Source organism: Sus scrofa, chromosome 4, assembly GCF_000003025.6.
Source record: "Sus scrofa isolate TJ Tabasco breed Duroc chromosome 4, Sscrofa11.1, whole genome shotgun sequence".
Classification (NCBI taxonomy): Eukaryota; Metazoa; Chordata; class Mammalia; order Artiodactyla; family Suidae; genus Sus; species Sus scrofa.
In genome coordinates this window covers 25,586,407-25,608,678 of record NC_010446.5, presented here as the reverse complement: position 1 = coordinate 25,608,678, position 22,272 = coordinate 25,586,407, and the positions used below count along the sequence as shown (strand labels likewise).

General features: G+C 33.5%; 1 protein-coding gene across 6 annotated transcripts in view; it reads right to left on the bottom strand.

The window, feature by feature from the left end:
• Positions 1-22,272, bottom strand: part of CSMD3 (CUB and Sushi multiple domains 3) — a 1,223,593-nt gene that overhangs the window by 262,778 nt on the left and 938,543 nt on the right. For all 6 annotated transcript variants that reach the window (XM_021090582.1, XM_021090583.1, XM_021090584.1 and 3 more), the window contains 2 exons: positions 19,880-20,067; positions 1,102-1,296 (listed from right to left, as the gene is read on the bottom strand). In XM_021090582.1, the coding sequence (XP_020946241.1) occupies positions 1,102-1,296; positions 19,880-20,067 (383 nt within the window). The remainder of the gene's footprint in view (positions 1-1,101; positions 1,297-19,879; positions 20,068-22,272) is intronic.

Sequence of the window (22,272 nt, the reverse complement as noted above, 5' to 3'; positions counted from 1 at the left end):
TAAATAAATAAGTAAACAAATAAGTCTCTTCTCCTTGTATATATTTTTCCTAAGACTTTTTCAAAGATGAGTGATCTCCTGGCTATAACCATTGTCAGATCCTTTGGCATAGTGAATCTGATGCACTGGTCTTGTACTAACTAGCTGGAGCAGATATGGCAACTTTTATCTTGATATTATGTTACTGAAACTAATTTTAGGTATTTCTCCGTCTTGCTATGCTCTTGCATCTTCCTCATGCTCCTGGAGCTGCCTACATAGCTCCAACGTGGTAAATCCTGGGGGCACACAAAATGAAGAGAATGGGCAATATCCCTGCTCTCAGAGAGCTGGCCTATGATAACAGTCACACTGCTTTAGAGACAGATGGGAATATAAGCATTTTGCCAAAACCATTTCTTTACAGAATCCAATTAAAAAATCATTGATAAAATCTCTCCATTGCCTGTATAATGCTTATAGATTATGTGTTAATTGGTTGATTTTTTTAAAATATGGAAGTGGCTTTAAATATTTCTTGATTCCTTTCTAATTATAAAAACTCAGCCAACCAACAGCGCAGGAGGGTTCCCTTTTCTCGACACCCCCTCCAGCATTTGTTATTTGTGGACTTATTAATGAAGGCCATTCTGACTGGTGTGATTTGCGGCAACATGGATGGAACTAGAGACTCTCATCCTGAGTGAAGTGTCAGAAAGAAAAAGACAAATATCACTTACATCTGGAAGCTAATATACTGCACAAATGAACCTTTCCACAGAAAAGAAAATCATGGACCTGGAGAATAGACTTGTGGTTGCCAAGGGGAGGGGAAGGGAGTGGGAGAGATTGGGAATTTGGGGTTAATAGATGCAGACTATTGCCTTTGGAATGGACTAGCAATGAGATCCTGCTGTGTAGCACTGGGAACTATGTCTAGTCACGTAGGATGGAGCATGACAATGTGAGAAAAAATACTGTATACATGTATGTGTAACTGGGTCACCATGCTGTACAGTAGAAAATTGACAGAATGCTGTAAACCAGCTATAATGGAAAAAATAAAAATCATTATATTAAAGAAAAAAAAAAAAAAAACTCAGCCAAAAAATATATTCTTACCATGACAACTTGGTAAGGCTCTATTCCATCCAGGTCTTCCATCATCTCCCATGATACAGGTGAGGGTCGAATAACCTTGGAGAACATAACCAGCATCACAGTAGTAGGTGACTGTTGACCCTAATTTATAATCCATTCCAAGTCTGGTGCCATTCATTATATTGCCTGGATCAAAGCAGGACTCTCGAAGTTTTGCTGTAAAACAATGTTGATAAAAAATGAATTGTTTTAAAATATTGTTTTATGAAACTCTTCATATTTCTTTATTTCTACCTCTAAATAAACAGAAAGCACAGGCCAGCACCCCTTCTGCCTCCGCGGGCTCAAAGTACAAAGTAGCCCTTAACTATATCTGATGTTTTGCTAATTCATATTCATTAGTAATAGGACAAAATTCTTCACTGGCATTCTTATTAAAATTAGTATCTAATATGTATAAGTCAAACATAGGGTTTTCGAGTGTATTATAAATTATGATCTATAATCTATGCACAAGTAGTTTAAGTGGATTATATTGGAAAAGGACATTAATATTTCTTTATTTAAAAATATCTTCCCCCAAATAATACACACTCCTTTCGAAACAGAGCGGGACCCCATGGTCTTTTCCCCAACCCCATATCCACCTGCCTTTTATATGTAGAAAAACTTTAGTCTGAAAATAAATTTAATTACACAAGTGAGAAAATGCAGAAGCAAGGGAAAACAGTCAAACAAAACTGAATTAATACTAGTATAGTTATAAACTTTAGTTCATTCTCAAAGTTTATAAAATATTGTTTTATGTTAATGGGAAATAAGGAGGTAGGTATATCTCCGAATGTGACTCATGGAATCACTGGGATTTATGTCAACAATATCTTGGTGGTTGGCTATTATAGCAATTGTGTTGTTATAAAAATCTCATTAATTTCAACAGAAAAAAATCTTTCTTCCATTCCTAAAAGTTTGTAGAGTTCAAAGTGCTTCAACCCTTATAGGAAATGATGAGAAATTTGTGCTCCATGAAAAATACTTCATTAGATTTATCACAATTCAACTAAACAGGAAATGGTGGAACCAAATATTTGAATGATGTTAATACAATACCAGAGGAATAAAGAAGGTCCACTTCCTTTCTTTCTTCCTTCTCTCCAACAAATACGTAAAAACTCATTAGCCAACTAACACTACAAATACAGTAGTGAACAATGAGAAAATATTCTAGCCCTCATGACATTTGCAGTCTACTAAGAAAATAATTACATAAATTAATACTTGTGATTGCTATGTGTGATGCATAAAGAGAAGCATCTAGGAAACTTCCTGAAGAATTGACATCTGAACGGAGCATTGAGGGATGATGGGCAGACTAAGTGAAAGGGAGATGAAGGATATGAAGAGGAGTTGTACTGGACTGTATAAGCTAGTCAACCAGATCTGTGAGTTTCACTCCAGGATTAAAGAAAGAAATAAAATATCTCCCAAGAACATGTCACACCTGCATATCCACACATAAATGCAGGAAATTTGTAGCTCATATGTTACATTCAGAATAAAATATAAAAATTTCTTCCCAGCCCAAAGAATTATATTTTTTCCCAGATAAAACATTCCTACAGCCCTATTTTAAAGAAAGAACCAACAAGTGAATACTAAATTTGGTCACTAAGAATGGGGCTTTAGTGTTACAGAGGTTGGTTTTAGTAATAAAATGTCACATTGAGCATTTCCTTAACTAAGCAGGAAAACACAACGTAATTTTTAGGCAGAACGGCAACCTAGATTATATAGAAATTGAGATAAATCCCTGGAGGGAAAAGGAAGAATTGAAATTTTTAGAAGAAGAATTAATCTCTTTGACAAGTCTGTGTTAACATTCATCTTTCAAAAAAAAATTGCTTTTTTTCTTCTTTAAAGTTTTCCCCAAATTTTCGGTGACATATCAGTAAATCTCTACTGCAAACATCCTACTTTTGAAGAAAGGGAAATAGAGTTGACAAATTTAAAATACTACCTCTGCTTTTATGCTGCTACCCTCATTTTGAGAGGATTCATTTGTCTCATTATTATGTTTACATTCTATTTTAAATCTTTGGTGAAGAGCTTTCTATGAATAAAACTGTCCTTGTTTATTTCCCTGTATGCCATAAAATTACACCTGGAAATTCTGAAAACATCTGAAGAACCCTTGTATTAAGGTCTAAGAGGTAGATGAAAAGATGATTTTAGTTTTTGAAGAAGAAAAGTATGACTTAGACAAGTTACTATTATTACTTTTTATGCATAATTAATTTTATTTGCTTTAATAATAGTTTGCCTATGGAACAGATGCCAGGTAAAAGACTCCCTTACCTTATATTTTCCAAATAAATATATTAGAAGATATCTGCTGGATGGTAGAAGTGAGCACAAGCAATAAAGCTTATATCATAGCAATGGAATTTTTTTATTTTTATAAAACATTTATTTTTCATAATTTTTCCCACAGGAAATTAAAGTATCATAAATGCTTAATGTAAAAAATTTGACATGAGAAAGCTAAAAAATGTGCCCTGAAGAAGATCCAATGGAAAAATTAAAGCTTCGCTATGCTTTTATATTCATCTTATTAATTAAGACCTGGGTTAACTTGCTGTACAGTAGAAAAGTGACATAACACTGTAAACCAGATATAATGGAAAAAATAAAAATAATTATAAATGAAAAAAGACATCAGATGTTGACATTATAATAAGCATAATATTTATGGCATTATAAAGTTTTAATCATACTTTGCATCAGGCATGACAATAACTAAAAAATATTTGTTCAATTAATACTTATTTCTTTTTATGGCTGTACCTGTGGCATACAGAAGTTCCCAGGCTAGGGGTCGAATCAGAGCCAGAGCTGCTGGCCTATGCCATAGCCACAGTAACGCTGGATCCAAGCCATGTCTGTGACATACACCACAGCTCCTGGCAACACCAGATCCTTAACCCACTGAGCGAGCCCAGGGCTTGAACCCATATTCAAATGGATGCTAGGTGGATTCTTAACCTGCTGAGCCATGACAGGAACTCCTGTTCAATTCAAACTTAATGTTTGCTTTATAAATACATATTTTTCTGGGCTAATAAGAACTCTAAATATCTTATTGTTAAAGTTTAGTATTAAAATATCTTCAAAGTTTATTCTCATATATGGGTATACACTCATCAATGAACACTTATTCTGAATAATGTTAGTCTGTGGATAATGAGTTCTATATTACTTTCGTTTTTGAGAAGTGACCAGAGAATGTAATATTCAACTACCTTTTATTTCCAGACTAGTGGACTGTGTAGATGGACATATACCTGCTAAGCGTGAGTTCAGCAAATAAGATCTAAACTCCTTTCAAGCTGTGCGTGCATTGCAGACCTCTCATATGATCACAACAAATCTCAACAAACTGTCTCAACTGGAAGACCCATAGTTTACATAGGGCCAGATCTCCCAGGGTGCTTTTTGAAAATAAATTTAAACCAGGCATTTTTCTCTTTTATTTTGGAAAACATTGCTGAAACAGGATTTAAACAATTCCCACAGAATATCTCAGGGTAAAGCTAAAAGGTAACAGGGATTGCTCTGTTGTAACCTTACATTTTTGTTTAAGGGAAAGATATATCTTACCTTAAATGATATGTTAGAAAGTAATTTATGATACTTTAAGGTTCTTGTAGCAGGTGGCTAACTTATTTTCTATATAAACAATCATGTATATGTCTTTCTCAGTACGTATTTGGTGTCATAAATTCACATCCCTGTCAGCTAAAACACCATCTGCCAAGAGGTCTCCTTCAGTAGCAAAAACAGTATATTTTATCTCTCCTTCAGGTGAATCAGAATATTTTGTTAAAATACTATAAATATCACTACTGTAGGTCATATTTATTAAATATAATAGTTATAAATATTTGACATACTTATTAACATAATTTAAAATTGTCTTAATATGGACAATGTAATGAAAACATTGTTTAAAATATTATTAGACTGTAAATTTGTCAATATTATATCTCACTAAAATTACACTAAGGTAAATGGAGACTAGCCTGATTAAAACTCTTTGGGGACATTGCTTTCAAATTAGCAAAATATCTCTCACCTTCAAATGTCTACTCCTTTGCTCCAGTTTACTATTGTCAACAAAAATGGAGCATATCCACTATTGTTTTATATAAACATAAAGTGGTATTCCTTCCAGAATCCATGTTAACAAGCTTGTGTTTTTTGTGGTATTTGACAACTGCGTTCATTCATTGTTCAAATACTGTGTTTGCACAACTGCTGTGTATTTGCAAACAAAAATAAGATTCAGCATCTGTCTTTAAGAGGGAGGTGAAGAGATAGTTATGAACACAAGCTATAGCAACTCTGCTCTGGTTTGAGCTCTAATAGAGGTAGGTTCTGGACCTATGGCTTTTTTTTTTTTTTTTTTTTTTTTTTTTTGTCTTTTTGCTATTTCTTTGGGCCGCTCCCGCGGCCTATGGAGGTTCCCAGGCTAGGGGTCGAATAGGAGCTGCAGCCACTGGCCTACGCCAGAGCCACAGCAACGCGGGATCCAAGCCGCGTCTGCACCTATGGCTTTTTAAGTAAAGACCTACTAAGGCCATTATTTAGAGTGAGTTAGGACTTAAAAGCTTTACCTTTTTTTTTTTTTTTTTTTTTTTTTGTCTTTTTGCCTTTCCTAGGGCCGCTCCCACGGCATATGGAGGTTACCAGGCTAAGGGTCTAATAGGAGCTGTAGCCACAGGCCTATGCCAGAGCCACAGCAACGCCAGATCAGAACCGTGTCTGCAACCTACACCACAGCTCACGGCAACGCCAGATCCTTAACATGCTGAGCAAAGCCAGGGATTGAACTCGCAACCTCATGGTTCCTAATCAGATTCATTAACCACTGAGCCACGATGGGAACTCCAAAAGCTTTACTTTTTGAGTGATAACAGAAATCCACATCCTTAAGTCACAAAATATGACATGAATTACAAATGACAGAGGAATAGTTTTCACTACCGCGGGCCTCCAGTTATATGCCAATTCATTTTGGAAGTGTATGTTTTATCTTGAAAATTCTGACATGTTTGTTTGTCTATGGCAGAAATAAATGTAAAGACCATTTTATCAGCTTTAAGAAACTAGGCAATAAAAGAAGTAACAGTTTTTGAAATAAGAAGTAACAGTTTTTGAAATAAGAATAGAATATAGGGAGGCTGATAATGAAAGACAGATCCTGGAGACTGTGAAGTGGGGAATGGAATTTTCCTGTGGATGAGGATTTTGAGGACCAGTCCAGAAAATTAGGTTGGATTTGGGGAGTATGATAAATTCATTACTAACACTGTGAAGAAATAATATCTGGAGTATAAAAATAAGACCTCATAGAATTGTAAGTGGGTGCAGGTATAATAGCTGAGGATGGTGAAGAGTAGTTGTAGAATCCAAGGAAAACAATTGCAGTTCATGGAATGCTTATATATTTCTCTCTAGTTGTATTCATATTTTTATTGCCTTTATTGTTATGATAAAGTAATTTATGCCATATTATGCAATTAATTTTAATAATCCAAATTTCAATTTTGTCATTTGTAAAATAGGGACAGCAATACTTATAATGCTTTTTAGTTAACATTTTATTGCATTTATGTGTGCCTGCTCAAGGGAAGGACAGAGATACCATGTTAAGAGAGCTAATCATTGCACTTATAACAAAGTACATAATAAGTAATTCATATTGTCTTTTTTTTAATGTCTATTGATGGCCCTTTTCCTATAGCAGTGCAAGTCTTAACTTCTTGGATATAATGGGAATAGAAATTGACCAACCTGGGAAATAGGAAAGGACATATATTTAGCTGAGATATGGTAAATAGGTTTTATCTCAAGTGCTTAATTACCTGGATTTAATCATGGCTACCTAGAATGTTATGTAAAGGAAGAATTGTGAGGTCAAGTCCAGCTTCCATGAGGAAGAATACTATAACAAATTAGCACCATCTACCCTGAGTATGATAGTATTTGTGGCATTCTTCCTATATCTTTTACCCTAAGGGTCTTTGGAAATGTTTTATTAAATATAACTTCACAGTAGAACCTAGCTTTACTTAATTGCTTTTCTCTTTTTCTACCTCTCTCTCTCTCTCTTCCCCTCTTCCTTCATTTTTTTCTTTCTTCCTTTCTTTCTTCTTTTCTTTCACAGTCTTTATTTATAAACCTGTTACCTTTCAGATATAAGTAGATATTCCTAAAGAGGCAGTTCCCACATATAAAATGCAACATGAATGTGTCTCTAAGTTTTCTTACATTTCAATAATGCTGTATTTTAGTATATGTGTAAGCATATAGAGGTGTAAATGAGAGTGCATATAGTAAATGAACAAGCAAATATAAACAATAAAATATCAGGTAGTGATATGACTTTGATAAAAGGAGAAAATGTTGATAGTAGCATAAAAAAGCAAAAGGAGTAGAAAGTACAAAATAAGATTGGGAAAGCAAACAAACATAAATCAATTTAATACATCCCCCAAAAATGATAAAAATACAATGTATATGAACCTGAAAATATGGTCCAATAATATAGAAAACAAAAATCATTAAAATTTTAAGGAAAAAAAAGAAAAAGAAAGAATTGATTTTCCCAACTATTTCAATAATTGCTAGATCAAGTAGATTTTTTTACATGGCAAGGATATACATATTTGAGAAATATAAATTGAGATCTGAATTTAATGAGTATATATAAAACTATGTCCATAAATTAAATGACATTCTTTTGGGGGCATGCATAAAAAGTGACCAATAAGAGGCCACACGATAAACAATAAGATATGTCAAGAATTGGAATCATACATATCTGACCATAGTGCAAGTAAATTAGAAATTCATATGTAAGTAAACATTGAAACTGATTATAAGATATGGAAGCACTTTTTTTTTTTTTTCTTTTTAGGGCTGCACAGGTGGCATATGGAGGTTCCTAGGCTAGGGGTTGAATGGGAGCTGTAGCTGCTGGCCTACGCCAGAACCATAGCAACACCAGATCCGAGCCATGTCTGTGACCTACACTACAGCTCATGGAAATGCCAGATCTTAACCCACTGAGCAAGGCCAGGGATGGTATCCACAACCTCATGGTTCTTAGTGGCATTCATTTCTGCTGAGTTACAACGGGAACTCCTGTAAGCACTTATAAGTAACTCTTAAGCAGAGAAAAAAAATCATAAGGCAGTTCAATTAGAACAAATTTAGAATTGCATAATAAGAAATTTCCGCACTTCTAAGTAACTCTTAAGTAGAGAAAAAAATAAAGCAAAAAAAAAAGATAAAACAAATAAAAAAAATAAAAAAAACATAAGGCAGTTCAATTAGAGCAAATTTAGAACTGCATAATAAGAAATTTCCACATATCAAAATGTTTGCAAAGCAGCCATAGTAGTACTTGGAGGAAAGTTCATTGCCCCCAGAAAAAATATTAGCAGAAAAAAAACTGAAAAATTAGTAAGCTAAGGATTTATTTAAATAAATTAGAAAAAAATCTAGAGAAAATAGAAGGGAAAAAATCATTTAGGTAAAAACAATATTAGCAAAAATACTAGGTAATGTTAATAAAAACATACAGCAACAGAAAAAGTAAGAGAACTACGTGAACATTTTTATGTCTAAACATTTGAAAACTTGGTTGAAAACAACTAGTTTTTAGGAAAAGATTTTCAAAAATCTAAGATGAAACAGAAAACCTTAATAGATTTATAACAACTAAATTTCTACTTCCTCAAAATACTAAGTCCATAGTTTTACAGGAAAGTTCTAGCAAATATTTGAGAAATGGATGAGCCCTACCTTATACAAATTTTTATGTATTAGGAAATTAAGAATGTTCCCATAGTTAAGCAGCTGCACAATATTGGTCAAAACTAAACAAGGACACTATAAGGAAGAAAAAGTATAGACTAATCTCATGGCAGTATATCAATGATGACTTATTTTTAATACATGGTAATAAACATATGGCAATATATTCCACAATTACAAAAATTTAATGCATTAGTACATTGTAATCAGAAAATATATTTTTAAAAAATGAACAAACTTGTTTTATCCTATGAATGTAAAGATGTTTTAACGTTCAAAACCGTAATATAATTTACAACATTAAGAGCTTCACAAAGGAAAATCATGTGATATTTTCAATAGCTGATGAAAACACAATTGATACAACTTAATACTTTTATGATTAAAAGAGTTTTAGTAAACCAGAAATAGAAGAGAACTTGCTATAACTGAAAAAGTATATCTCTAGGTAGAATATAATATTTTAGATAAGAGCATTCTTTGAGGCCACTCTAAATGAAATCTTAGCTCTGTCATACAACTTTGGGCAAAATATTTAACCTTGTTGTGCTAAAACATCTTCATTCATGGAGGTAAATGATTTTCATATGTAATACCTTTGAAATGTCCCTGAAAGCAATGAGTTAAAAAATGTTATTTCTTATTAATATCATACTTAAAGGTGAAATATTAGATGTATTCCCTATAAATTAGTAATGACATGGGATGACAGCCATCACTGTTTCAGTTTGACATATCATTGAATTTCCTACCCAGAGTAGGGGGTGAAACTGTATGTACAGACTAGAAAGAAACTGAACTATCACTGACTAGACAAAAAATTAAAAAAAAAATCTACAGAAAAAATATGATAACTCATAAAAGGATGAAAGACTTAAACAAGTTCACTAGATACAAGGCATAACTGCAAAAATCCATGTGGTCTTATTATTAGCATCAATAAGGAAAATATAATAATAAAAATATCACATATTTACAATGGAAATTACAAGACATTTAGATCTGTTGGGGGACATATCCATGGCATGTGGAAATTTCTGGGCCAGGAATCAAACACATGCCATGGCAGTGACCTGAGCCACAGCAGTGACAATGCCAGATCCTTAACCCACTGAGCCACAAGGGAACTCCCTACATTTAGGATTTAGATAGACTTTTACTTAAAAATTATGAATCATTACTGAAGAAAGGCAAATAAGATATAAGTAAATTGAAAATATGCCATATTAATAAATGTGATAATTAAATATCATACATACTTCAATTTAACCCCAAATAATTTATAAATTCAGTACAGCCCTAGTCAAATTGAATATGTAGAACAGGCAGAACACATTTAATTATGAAATCAAAAAAGTTCAGGAATTCCCATCATGGCGCAGTGGTTAACGAATCCAACTAAGAACCACGAGGTTGCGGGTTTGATCCCTGCCCTTGCTCAGCGGGTTAATGATCTGGCATTGCCATGAGCTGTGGTGTAGGTCGCAGATGCGGCTCGGATCCTGCGTTGCTGTGGCTGTGGCGTAGGCTGGTGGCTACAGCTCCGATTCGACCCCTGGCCTGGGAACCTCCATATGCCACAGAAGCAGCCCAAAGAAACAGCAAAAAGACAAAAAAAAAAAAAAAAAGAAAGAAAGAAAGAAAAAGTTCGAAACAATTATTAACCCCTCATATAGGAGCACCCAAATATACTCAACAAGTACTAACAGACAAAAAAGGGGAAATTGATGGTAATAAATAACAGTAGGAGATTTTAACACCTCACTTGCATCAGTGGACAGATTCTCTAGACTGGAGGTCAATAAGGCAACAGAGATCCTAAATGACACAATAGAAAAGTTAGATTTAATTGATATTTTCAGGACATTATATCCAAAAAAATCAGAATATACATTCCTTTCAAGTGCACATGGAAAATTCTCAAGGATTGACCACATATGGGGCATAAAACTAACCCCAATGAATTTAAGAATATAGAAATTATTTCAAGCATCTTCTCTGACCACAATGGCATGAATCTAGAAATCAACCACAAGAAAAGAAATGAGAAAAAACTGACAACATGGAAATTAAACAATATGTTACTAAATAACATGGGTCAATGAAAAAATCAAAAGGAAAATTTAAAAAATACCTCGAGACAAATGACAATGAAAACACAACCATTCAAAATCTATGGGATGCTGCAAAAGCAGTGCTTAGAGGCAAGTTCATAGCCATAGTGTCACAGGCTTTCCTCAAAAAAAAGGAAAAGAAAAATCTCAAAGCAACAACTTAACATACCACAAAAAGAATTAGAAAAAGAAGAACAAGCAAAACCTAAAGTCACCAGAAGGAAGGAAATCATAAAGATCAGAGAGCAAATCAATAAAAGGAGATTCAAAAACACTAGAACAAATTAATAAAACCAAGAGCTTATGCTTTGAACTGGTAAAAAAAAAAACTCACAAACCTCTGGCCAGACTCACCAAGAGAGAAATAACTCAAACAAAATCAAAATGAAAAACAAGAAATCTCAATGGATATTAAAAAATATAAAAAAATAATAAGAGGAGTTCCCGTCGTGGCGCAGTGGTTAACAAATCCGACTAGGAACCATGAGGTCGCGGGTTCGGTCCCTGCCCTTGCTCAGTGGGTTAACGATCCGGCGTTGCCGTGAGCTGTGATGTAAGTCTCAGATGCGGCTCGGATCCCGCGTTGCTGTGGCTCTGGCGTAGGCCGGTGGCTACAGCTCCGATTCAACCCCTAGTCTGGGAACCTCCATATGCCGCGGGAGCGGCCCAAGAAGTAGCAACAACAACAACAACAACAACAACAACAAAAAGACAAAAGACAAAAAAAAAAAAAAAAAAAAAAAAAAAAAAAAAAAAAAAAAAAAAAAAAATAATAAGAGAATACTATGAACAATTATATGCCAATAAACCTGACAACCCTATAAGAAATGGACAGCTTTCTAGATACACAGAGCTCACCAAAACTGAATCAAGAAGAAATGGATCAATTGAACAGACTGATCACTAGAAATGAAATTGAATATGTAATAAGAACACTCCCTACAAACAAAAGTCCAGGACCAGATGACTTCACAAGCAAATTCTACCACACATACAAAGAAAAATTTATACACATCCTCTTAAACTTTTCCAGGGGCTGAAGAAGAAGGAATAATCCAAATGACATTGTACAAGCCACCATCACTCTAATGCCAAAACCAGAAAAAGATAATACTAAAATTAAAATCATATGCCTGTCTTTGATGAATACAGACACAAAAATTCTCAACAAAATTTTAGCCAACTGAATCCAACAACATATAAAAATGATCATACACCACGACCAAGTGGGATTTATCCTAGATTCACAAGGATGGTTCAACACATGCAAATCAATCAACATCATATACAACATTAACAAAAGAAAAGTCAAAAACCACATGATCATTTCAATATATGCAGAAAAAGCATTTGACAAAGTCCAACATCCATTCATGATAAAAACTCTTACCAAAATAGGTATAGAGGGGACATAACTTAATATAATAAAATCCATTTATGACAAACCCATAGTCTCACCACTTTTTTTCAAGATAATATTGGAAGTCCTAGCCACAGCAATCAGACAAACAAGATAAACAAAATGTATCCAAATTGGAAGAGAGGAGATAAACTTGTCACTCAGTGCAGATGACATGACACTATATTTAGAAAACTCCAATGACTCCACACAAAAACGACTTGAACTGATCAACAAATTCGGCCAAGTAGCAGGATATAAGATAAACATTCAGAAATCAGTAGCATTTCCATATACTAATAATTAAATATTAGAAAAGGAATATGCAAATACAATAACTTTTAAAATCATAGCCCCTAGGGATAAACCTGACCAAGGAGGCAAAAGACTTATATGCTGAGAACTATAAAACATTAATCAAGGAAAATAAAGAGGATCCAAAGAAATGCAAAGATATTCCATGCTCCTGGATTGGAAGAATGAATATCATTAGAATTGCAATACTACCCAAAGCAATCTACAGATTTAATGCAATCCCTATCAAATTATCCATGACATTTTTCACAGAACTAAAACAAACCAAAAATATATATGGAACCAACCACAAAATAAATCCAAAAACCTATGGTCAGTTATGTGGGTTTCTTTTTATTTTTCTTTTTTTAGGGCTGCACCTGCTACATGTTCCAGGTCTGAGGTTTGAACTGGAGCTGCAGCTTCCAGCCTACCCAACAGCCACAGCAATGCCAGGTCTGAGCCGTGTCTGTGACATACACCACAGCTCACAATAACACCAGATCCTTAACCCACTAAGTGAGGCCATGGATCAAATCCACATCCTCTTGGATATTAGTTGTGTTTGTTACCACTGAGCCACAATAGGAACTCCTGGTCAATCTCTGACAAAGGAAGAATAAATAAAAGATGGGAAAAAGTCTCTTCAGTAGTTCTGGGAAAACTGGATAGCTGCATGCACATCAATGAAATTAGAACACACCCTGCACAAAAACAAACTCAAAATGGCTTAAAGACTCAAACATAGGAAAAGACACCATCAAACTCCCAGAAGAAAACACTGGCAAAGCATTCTTTGACATCAACCATACAAATGTTTTCTTAATTCACTCTCCCAAGGCAACAGAAAAAAAATAAATAAATAAACCAATGGGACCTAATCAAACTTACAAACTTTTGTACAGCTAAGAAATGCATTAAAAAAAAGATAATCTACATAATGGGAGAAAATTGTTTACAAATGATGCAAACGACAAGGGTTAAATCTCTAAAATATACGAACAATTCACATAACTCAACAGCAAAAAAGCCAACCACCCATTGGAAAATGGGCAGAAGACCTAAATAGATATTTCTCCAAAGAAGACATACAGAGGCCAATGGGCACATGAAAAAATGCTCAACATCATTAATTACTAGGAAAATGCAAATCAAAACTATAATGAGGTATCACCTCACATCAGTCAGAATGTCATCATTAATGAGTCTACAAATAACAAATGATGGAGAGGGTGTGGAGGAAAAGGAACCCTCCTGCAATGCTGGTGGGAATGTAAATTGGTATACTACTATGGAAAACAGTAAGGAGGTATCTCAGAAAATGAAATATAGAATTACCATATGATCCAGCAATCCCACTCCTGGGCACACACCAGACAAAACTTTCATGCAGAAATATACACACACCCAAATGTTCATTGCAGCACTAATCACAATAGTCAAGACAAGGAAGCAACCTAAATGTCCATCGACAGATGAATGGATTAAGAAGACATGCTATATATACACAATGGAATACTACTCAGCCATAAAAAGGAACAAATTAATCCCATTTGCAACAACATGGATGGAACCAGAGATTCTTATACTAAGTGAAGTAAGTCAGAAAGAGAAAGGCAAACCATATTATATCACTTATATCTGGAATCTAATAAATGGCACAAATGAACCTATCTACAGAAAAGAAACAAACTCATGGACATGGAGAACAGACTTGTGGTTGCCAAGGGGGAGAGGGGAGGAAGTGGGATGGACTGGGAGGTTGTGGTTAGTAGATGTAAGCTATCACATTTAGAGTGGATAAGCAATGAGGTCCTGCTGTATAGCACAGGGAACTATACCCAATCATTTGTGATGGAACATGACGGAAGATAATATGATAAAAAAGAATGCATATATATGTATAACTGGGTCACTTTGCTATACAGTAGAAACTGACATAACATTGCAAATAAACTATAACAAAAAATTTTTAAAGTAAAAAAAAATTAATAGACACCAAGACAGTTTTGAAGAGGTATAAGGTATTGTACTCTGCCTACTTATTATCATATCTTATTTTAAAGCAACAGTAAAAAATTCTGAGAAGTATTTTCCTGGAGATAGAAAAATAAGCCAATGGAACAGAATAGAAAGTTGAGAAGCAGTTATATAGAAACAGACAGCAGTAACATTATCTGTCAATAAACAGAGCTAGAACTAGGACAATAGAAAAATAAAATTGGTTCCTAGCTTACATTATAATAAACTCTGCACTGATGAAAGAGATTAAAGTTGTAAAGCAAAGTTTTAAAACTTCAATAAAGTTCAGGAAACTGCTTTTATGACCTTATAATAAGGGAGGCTTTTTAATCAAGGCATTAAAAGTATAAATCATGAATAAAAGGAAAGATTAAATTGGTAGTGATTTTTAAAATGTTTGTAAATCAAAAGAAACCAGAAATAAAATGAAACCCTAGCCAAGGATGGTATGTTTTTTAGTATACATAGATAACAGATAAAGGATTAATATATAACATAAAAAAGATTTCCTACACTATAAATAAAAAAATAAGTAAGCAACTGATTAGGAAAAATGTGCAGTGATTAAGAATATGTGATTTACAAAAAAGAAACTTAAATATGCAAAATTGGAAAAAAATGCTTAAGAGTAAGTAGGGAAAAGGCAATAAAAACAAGATAATAATTAACACCCATGAGATTGATAACTCAAGCATGATGAGATCACTGGGTTTCAAAATGTGGTTTCTTGAAATCACTATCTCTAAAAGATATCTGCATCCCCAAGTTTATTCCAGCATTATTTAAAATAGCCAAAATATGGAAACTACTTAAGTATCCATCGTTGGATGAATGAATAAAGACAATGTGATCTATATAAATAATAGTGGGATATTATTAAGCCATAAAAAGAAGGAAATTCTGTCATTTGAGATAATAAGATGGATCTTGAGAACATTATGTCAAGTGAGATAATTTGGATACTTATATGTGGGAACCAAAAAAATAAATAAACTTATAAATAGAACAGATTGGTGATTGCCAGAGACCAAGGTAGGGAGGGGGTATAGGTGAAATGAATGAAGGTGATCAAAGGGTAGGTAGGGGACCAAAATTTGCATGAGTATTAATCTAGGCTGACTATTTTTAAGAAACAGAAAATTCAGGAATTTCTTTTTACATTCTCCTTAGCTTCCTAAAGAATTTAGTTAACAGGCTTATTCTTAGAACAGAGCTATGACCAGAGATATCTGCAAAAAATACAGGCTACATGCAATATGGGAAACTCAGCAGGACTTAGAGAACAGAGTCCCTTCTCTGTCTCCTGGTCTCTGCATGGCCCAGCAAACATTTATTTATCAACATTTGCTTTTTCATCACTATGAATTGCTTTCCTCCCCTTTAAAGTCCCAAACCACCATCCCTCAACATTTTCTTTTGTCTTTAGCTGAAGATAGTACTGAAGGTGGGGGTTTCAGTCATTTTGGCTACTCAGTTTTGTCTTTACCATGTGTACAGGTTATTAAAACTTTGATTTTCTCCTGCTAATCTGTCCTATGTAAATTTAATTCTTAGACCAACTAGAAGACTCTAGAAGAGCACATCAAAATTTCTTCCTCCCTGAGAGGAAGAAATTTTCATTTATAAGATAAAGAGTTCTATAGACATAATATATAGTATGGTGACTATACCTAATGCTGTATATATTCTATATTTAAAATTTGCTAAGGGAATAGATCTAAAAAGTTCTCATCACAAGAAAAAATTGTAAATATATGTGGTTATGAATGTTACCTAACCTTACTATGGTAATCACTTTGCAATATATACATGTATCAAATCATTATGTTGTACATATACCTAAAAATAGTATAATGTTATATGTCAGGTTAGATCTCGATTAAAAATGGAGTTTCTGAAACATTTTTTCTGTTATTGGGGATATAAATTGGTACAACCTCTTCCAAGAATAATTAGTGGATATGTAGTGAGGTTCAGGAGTTTCACATCCTTTGATCCAATAATCCTACCCCTAGGTATAGAGATAGCTCAGAGACACTATCACATATACATTCAAGAAGTATGTAAAAGAATGGTCATTTCATCATAGTTTATAGTGGAAAACCAAAAGAACTCAAATGTCTATCAGAAAAATTTATAAATTAACTGTATAATGGAATATTATAAATAAATGAATTTATGGATGGAATATCATGGGTAGAATATAAATAAATTAATGATGGGCTATCATAAATTAATAAACTAAATCTATCATTGATAAATCGCAAACAATGTAAATGAAAATACAATTTTCACAATGATATGTAAATGATGAAAACAAAGTTTTACAAAAATAGGATGAAGGATGTGTACATGATGGAAAATATAAAAATATGTACAAGCTACATGCATGGAAAAGATAAGCATCAATTCAGAATTAGGAGTGTACTGTTGTGGAATGAGCAGGAGTGTCTGAAAAAGATCTTGACTGCCCATTATGGTTTGGCTGGATAGTTGGTTGGGTCCTGGTATACAGTATGTGGAGCTTCTTCCAGTGGGAGACTTGGGCATGTTGCTTAAGTTCAAATCTCTATGAGATCAATATTTCCAACCCATAGTTTAAGCTTCCCAAGGATCCCCTGGTTTGTTGTTAAATTGTTTTCAGACAATTTAATTTAGCTGCTCATTCTTAGTGTTCAATTCCAAATCCTTAGTGCTTGACCAAACAGCTTGGCTTGTATATTCTCTCACTGACAAGCCCATTTTCTTACTTTGCTCAGTACATTGAGAGAATGATAGAGGATTTAATGTTTCCACTGCATTGAAATCCATACCACATCAATATTGAGCAGATACCTTGCCCTGGCAAGCACTTCCAAGTAATGATGCAGATAGAGGAGATATCCAAACATCTGTGTCTTACTGACTTGATTTTCCTCCCTACGAGAGCCTTCCTTAACCCAGCCATGCAGGCCATGTCTTGACTTCTTTTGCTAGCCCTGAAGAAACAAAGCCCTTTTCCGAGTGCAAGTGCAGGAGTTTCAACTGTATGTGTAATATTATACTTATCAAAACAAAATAAGAGATCTGAAGCAAATACGGTACCATGTTAAGATTGGTCAAGTTGAAAAGTAAATACTTTGAAGTTTTTTATTATTCTGTATACTTTTCAGTTATTGAAAATATTTCATACTGAAAAAAGAAAACCCCAAAAGTAAGTAATAAATTCAAAGTATGCATTTTCAGAACTCAAATGATAACCTTATCAGTATGTCCTTTATGGACTCAATTATTGAAAAATTTTAACTTTAAACAACTAAGATCTAACTTGTCCTTATAGTCACTGAATATAAAACTTCAAAAAATATATTTATAAACATTCATGGACATTATAATATTGATTCATTTAATAAATACAGAAATATTCTAAAATATTATACCTATCATAAGATTTTATTTACCCTATTCTGAATAAAAGTATATTTAAATATTTTTAGACATTTTCTGAGTACAATTATAGAAGTCCTTTGTGAGTAGTGTACTTTGTACCTTCCTTATCACTGAAAGTACTCTCTGAATACTTGATATTTGAGTGAAATTTCAGCTTCCAAAATATGATTTTTTTTCAAAATATATTTTGTGGCCTTAGCCAACTCCTATAGTATACTAATTGCTTATTTGTTTACCTGATGCACTGATGCATTTCCTTTGGTAGTAATTAGAGAAATGCTAATTTCCTTCTCACTCATAGGAAAAGTCTATAGTGAGAGCTCTTTTGTGAGATGAATTATAGGTAGTCTGCATTAAGAAATGCACGTATGGGAGTTCCTGTCATGGCTCAGTGGTTAACGAATCTGACTAGGAACCATGAGGTTGTGGGTTTGATCCCTGGTCTCGCTCAGTGGGTCAAGGATCCAGCATTGCCGTGAGCTGTAGTGTAGGTCACAGTTGTGGCTCGGATCCCTCGTTGCTATGGCTATGGTGTAGGCCAGAGGCTACAGCTCCGATTAGACCCCTAGCCTGGGAACCTCCACATGCCACAAGTGTGGCACTAAAAAGGACAAAAAGACAAAAAAAAAAAAAAAGAAAAAAGAAAGAAATGCATATACATCCTTACACCAGCCAGAATGGCCATCATCAAAAAGTCTACAAACAATAAATTCTGGAGAGGGTGTGGAGAAAAGGGAACCCTATTACACTGTTGGTGGGAGTGCAAATTGGTGCAACCACTGTTGAAAACAGTATGGGGATGCCTCAGAAAACTAAAACTAGAACTACCATTTGATCCAGCAATCCCACTCGTGGGCTTGAAAAGATATATGTATTCCAGTGCTCACTGCAGCACTATATACAATAGCCAAGACATGAAAACAACCTAAATTACCATCAGTAGAGGAGTGGATAAAGAAGATGTTTTACATATACACAATGGAATATTACTCAGACATGAATAGGAAAGAAATAATGGCATTTGGAGCAATATAGATGGACCTAGAAATTATCATGCTAGTGAAGTCAGCCAGACAGTGAGATGCCAGCATCAAATATTATCACTTAATGTGGAATTTTTTTTTAAAAAAAGGACACAATGAACTTTGCAGAACAGATACTGACTCACAGACTTTGAAAACCTTATGGGTTCCAAATGAGACAGATTGGAGGGTGAGGGGATGCTCTGGGGGGTTTTGGATGGAAATGCTATAAAATTGGATTGTGATGATTGTTGTATAATTATAAATATAATAAATTCATTAAAATGTTTTAAAAAAAGAAATGCACATATAACTAACCATTGACAATGGCCAATACACTACATTATTCTCCTGTATAAAATATTCATAATTTAAATCATGATGATAAAATCTTGTATATGGAATGGATAGTCAAAGGGGATCTACTGTATAACACAGGGAACTCTACTCAATATTCTTGATATCCTAAACAGGAAAATAATCTGAAAAAGAATGGATATGTGTATATGTATAATTGAATAATTTTTGTACAGTAGAAATTATTGCAACATTGTAAATCAACTGTACTTCAATAAAACACTAAAAAGTGGAAAAAAGTAATAAAAATTATGTTGCTAAAATCAAAGTTCCACATTTACCTTTATATTCTAAATGAAATCCAGTGTAACTAACAGATCCATCACTCCGAAAAGCCAAATGCATGGTGTTTGAGCTGCTTTCTATTCTCTCTGGTAACTTGCTGTCTTGAAAACTTCCAATTAGTGGGCTATTACTGTCTGGTCCATCATATATATAGAGGAAGTCATAGTTTGGTTCTATGCTAAAACTAAGAAAGAAAGAAAAAAAGAAAGAAAGAAGAAAGGAAGGGAGGGAGGAAGGAAGGAAAAGAAAAAAGAAAAGAAAGAAAAGAAGAAAGAGAAATGGAACAGTTATTACTAAGTTAGTAAGCATAATAGTCACATAATCATATAGCAATTCAGTCAATAGCTTTAAAAATAACAATAAACCCTGTCAAAATAAGCTAACTTGAAAATTTGCCTGATATCAGCACACTGAATATCAATATCGAATCAGAAGTGAAAAAGAGCAAAATACTCCTTGATATTTTCAAATATTTCTAAGTTGGCATTGTGTCTACAAAGAATACAAATGAATGTAAGGCAAATGGTTTATAAGCTGATGAAAGGATATAGGATTTGGAGTCAAGAGTTTAGGTTCAAGCTTTGCTTCTGCCCTTGTTAGCTACATATCTTTATGTAAGTTAACTTATTATCAGTAAAAGATGTAGGGTAATAAGTATTTTTTAAAATTTTTCATCCAGATATCTTGCATCATAAAAATGCAACCCCTTTTATTGTCATTAGAACTATTTGCCTTGAACTTCAAAATTTAAGTCTTCTTGCTGTTTTAAAATTCAACCCTGTGTTGATTAGAAAAAAGTTTGTAAACACAAAATTTGCATTTGAAATACTCAAAGCACTACACATTGTGCTATGTGTTCTTTTATCCTTAAAGTACATATATTTTCTTTTTATAGAATTTACTATAGGTGATTAAAACCAATAGTCTCTTTGCCAAAATTAATCTATGAATAAAGATATTTTAACATGTAAACTATTCAAATCAATATTTAATTATTGCAAAATTTGCATAATAAACTTGCCTTAATAACCTTCAAAGTATAAGAATTATCCCATAATGATTATAGAGCCCACATATTTAGAGGGCAGAAGACATGGAATAATTTGTCTATTACCTATCCATACTGTGACAGAGGAAAGGATGGACTCAATTGGGTCATTAAGAAAAGTCAACAAGTTCATGACATAAAACAAAAATCAGTGAACCTTGCCATTTAAAGATCCATCAATGGAGAAACTATTTTTTTCAAGTTTTATCATCTCTGCATCTAAACAAAAAATGTGTTATGTGAGAGATAACTATTTCCAAATCCAATAGATTCATAGAGGTTAAGTTTGCATAGTTCTAATCATTTATGTGTGCATGTAAAAGGGAGAGGAATCTAGCTAGTTTATTTGTGCATAAACAGTGGTGATGAAAGGACTGGGATAATGCAGAGGTTCCCAAGTTTCCCATATATAAGGGACTCTGTAACATGAGAAAACTCGGGGACCACCATATTTTTATTATTTGCTTTAATAATAACTTCACACATCTGATTCAATTAATTACTCTTGAAACCTTCCAGTGAATATGAGGCCTAATTTTGGTAATACAGCAGCAATAGGAGAATAAGGCTTTATTTCATGACTTACTACACTTGTTCTGGGGTAAAACATAACTTTCTGCATGTCACCTCTTTTATTATTAAGATTGAGATGAGAATTATAAATTCCTTACCTATATCACTATTGGGACAACCACTAGAAACAAGTTCTTTGTAAATTATGTAGTAGGTATATTCTATATGCATTATCTTTGGAAGGAAGCCCATTACCTTTGGGCTCAAGTAAATAATTTAAAACACTGATTTGTAACTTCTTTGAAAATGAGAATAAAACAAAAAACAATCTTGTTCTAGAACCTTTAGAATAGTAGCTATAATGATTATTTTCCCTAAAAAACTAGAAAGATAGTACATTTTAATAGTATATTTTTATTTTAAAGCATTTTCATAAATTTTAACTTAGTCTTGTCAATAATCTTGTGGTATAAGGGAGAGATTATCATTTCCATTTTTCCAATGAGGCCCTGAAAAGAGTGGTCTCCCTAAGGTCACATAATAAATGACACAGCTGGAAATCAAATTTTGGTCATGCACTTTATCCTTACAACACTTGCCTATCAATTAGAACAATTTTATAAGTAAGCTAAACTTTGTATCATATGTCCTACATTTCTAATGTGTGTACTGCCATTTCCTCTACTGTAAAAATGGGAATGTAATACTTACTTCTGGAAATTGTCTTATAACTGAGTCCTGGCATATAACCAATATTGTCATCATTGTTGCTTTGTTATTACCAATTATAAATGTATCACTACAAATTATAGTAATAAATTCCATATA